This window comes from Mugil cephalus, chromosome 19 (genome assembly GCF_022458985.1).
Source record: "Mugil cephalus isolate CIBA_MC_2020 chromosome 19, CIBA_Mcephalus_1.1, whole genome shotgun sequence".
Taxonomy (NCBI): Eukaryota; Metazoa; Chordata; class Actinopteri; order Mugiliformes; family Mugilidae; genus Mugil; species Mugil cephalus.
In genome coordinates, this window is record NC_061788.1 from 291,999 (window position 1) to 294,498 (window position 2,500).

The 2,500-nt window shown below is 46.4% G+C and overlaps 1 protein-coding gene across 1 annotated transcript in view; it reads left to right on the forward strand.

Annotated features, from left to right (window-relative positions):
* The window catches only part of LOC124996986 (transcription factor 7-like 1-B), an 11,785-nt gene that overhangs the window by 2,018 nt on the left and 7,267 nt on the right, over positions 1-2,500 (forward strand). The window contains exon 2 of the mRNA XM_047570442.1: positions 2,032-2,249. Coding sequence (XP_047426398.1) covers positions 2,032-2,249 — 218 coding nt within the window. The remainder of the gene's footprint in view (positions 1-2,031; positions 2,250-2,500) is intronic.

Here is a 2,500-nt window from a genome sequence, read left to right on the forward strand (position 1 = left end):
CAGCCTGATCAGAGCCACTGTGTCGTATTACACGTGTTCGTGTTTCTGACTGTTTCTGACTGTTTCTGACTGTTCCTGACTGTTTCTGTGGCAGCTCTGGGGTGGAAGCTGTTTCTTTCAGTCTGTTGGTTTTGACTTTGTTTGTCCTAACAAACCCCAGGGCAGCAGTAGAGCATGTGTTGTAGACGTCCTGAGGAGATGGAAGCAGGAGCTTTTAGTGTAAATGACCCTGAACAGAGACTTTCAGGCTAAAGTTTCTCTGAAGTTAAGAAGCGTCTCTGAACCTGACCGCGTTTTAAACGTGGCTCTGTGGCCGTCCTCCCTCTCGTTTCCTCGTCGCACGGCTCGACCTCGGGTTTGTTTATGAGGCGATGAGGAAATGTTCCTGCCAGTCTGAAATCAGGGTAAACAGGCCAGTGTTTCATGGTTCGACTGGACGCTACCTGAACCACAACACAGGCTGTTTATTGTACTGATGTATGCAGGCGGGAATCAGGAGGCGACACGTACAGACAACCTGTCTGCCCGTCCCCCGTCGTCCCCCGTCCTCCCCCCGTCCTCCCCCGTCCTCCCCCGTCCTCCCCCCCGTCCTCCCCCGTCCTCCCCCCGTCCTCCCCCCGTCCTCCCCCGTCCTCCCCCGTCCTCCCCCGTCCTCCCCCCGTCCTCCCCTCTCCAGCCCGTTTGTAATCTGTTGTCAAGTGCAATAATCCAGTGGCGTATTCTCATTGTTACCTACTTTTCTGTGCGACTCAGGTACGAGAACTTTGTTAGAAGGAAACGTCCAAGTTCCTGATTCCTTGAAGTAGCTTTAAGTTCCTATAAAATGCACAATGAGCCTCATTTAGCCTCAGATGAGCTACGGCATCAACTTGTTTATCACATTTATGGTGAGATAAATTCTCATCGTGGGGATTGTTTTTGGTGGTAAACAGTGTGCGAGTAGTTATCATCACACATTCCTGCTTGTGTCAATGATCAAATGTGGTTTTTACTTTTTAGTTTTGTGTGGTGACATTATTGGTGAATGTTGACTTTATTTGCATGTTGATTTGCATGTGTGTCTGTGTTGTGTCTGAGCGCATCAATCTGTCTCAGTGGCCCTTTAATTCTACGCTAGGCTAACGGTTCTCCTCTGAATCCAGCCTTTGTGCTGAGACAGGTCGACAGTTGTTTTTAGATTCCAGTGTTTACGCTAAGCTACGTTTTTACACTTTCTACACTTTTCATCATTTTCTATAGTTTCTCCAGTTTCAGCGTATATGCTAAGTTAGGTTAACTTTTCAAATAGTTTCCAGCATTTGAGCTAAGCTAGGCTAGTAGTTTCTCCAGTTTTAGCATTTGTGCAAAGTTGCGCTAGTTATTTTATTTTTGCTTATTTTATTTTATTTTTTATATATTTTTTTGTTTATTTTACCTTCATTTACTTTCATTGTGTGTTATTTGTGTATGATTATTTTATTTGCTTTTTACATGTTCAAACTAAACTAAACTAAACTACTTGTTTCTCCAGCGTGTATATGCTAAGCTAAGCTAATCTAACAGTCACGTATTGAGTTTGTAGGAGACGGCGCTGAGTTGTCGTTGCAGCGATTAAACCCTGAACCTTTGTGTGGACTTGGGTGTGTGTGTGTGTGTGTGTGTGTGTGTGTGTGTGTGTGTGTGTGTGTGTGTGTGTGTGTGTGTGTGCGTCGTAAACAGCACTGAGGCCTAATAACTTTCCCCTGTGATTTTACGCTCCCCTCAGTAATAGACTCCCACTGTGTGTGAGTGTTGTCCTGGTATTTACAGCAGCTGGATCCAGTTAGCGCTCGGAGCCAGAGCTTCCTCGGGCCCCGGACCGGGGGCCGGGACGAGGCTGCAGCCTCTCACTGCACAGCTGTTCAGGGCCGGGGGGGGGGGGATACGTATACATGTAGATGGAGTTTATTGATAAAGCTCTGAGACCAAAGACATTAACAGAAAAGAGATGGACATGTCCCATGGCATATATGCTAAGCTAGGCTAATGGTTTCTCCAGTTTTCCTTCCTTAGCTCTTGAGTATCAGACACAGCTGATGAAGCTGAGGGTGGTGTTTCTCTCACCTGGTTTATCATCAGAAATAACTAGACTGGGACGTCTCTCTGTCTCCGTCTCTGTCTCTGTCTCTGTCTCTGTCTCTGTCTCTCCACAGTATCTACCGTTTCAGTGGCCTCTGCTGGACGTACCAGGAAGATCCACGATGAGAGACTCTGCGACTCCAACTCACCTGGTAAGACCTGTTCAACAAGACCCGGACTCTCTCACCTGTGTTCTGTTTCTAAAGGTGGAATAAAGACTAGAACTGGTCTTTGAGTAGAGCTCGGTTTTATCAGTTTAATTCAGATATATTTTGAGTTTCTAAAACTTTTTTTTCTTGTGTGAAATCGTCCTAAAGTGACGTTAGTGTCTGTGAGCGGCTGTAGTTGCTGCTGTTCGCCTGCAGGGGGCAGCAAGTCCCTTCATGTTTCCTCCTCTAACTTC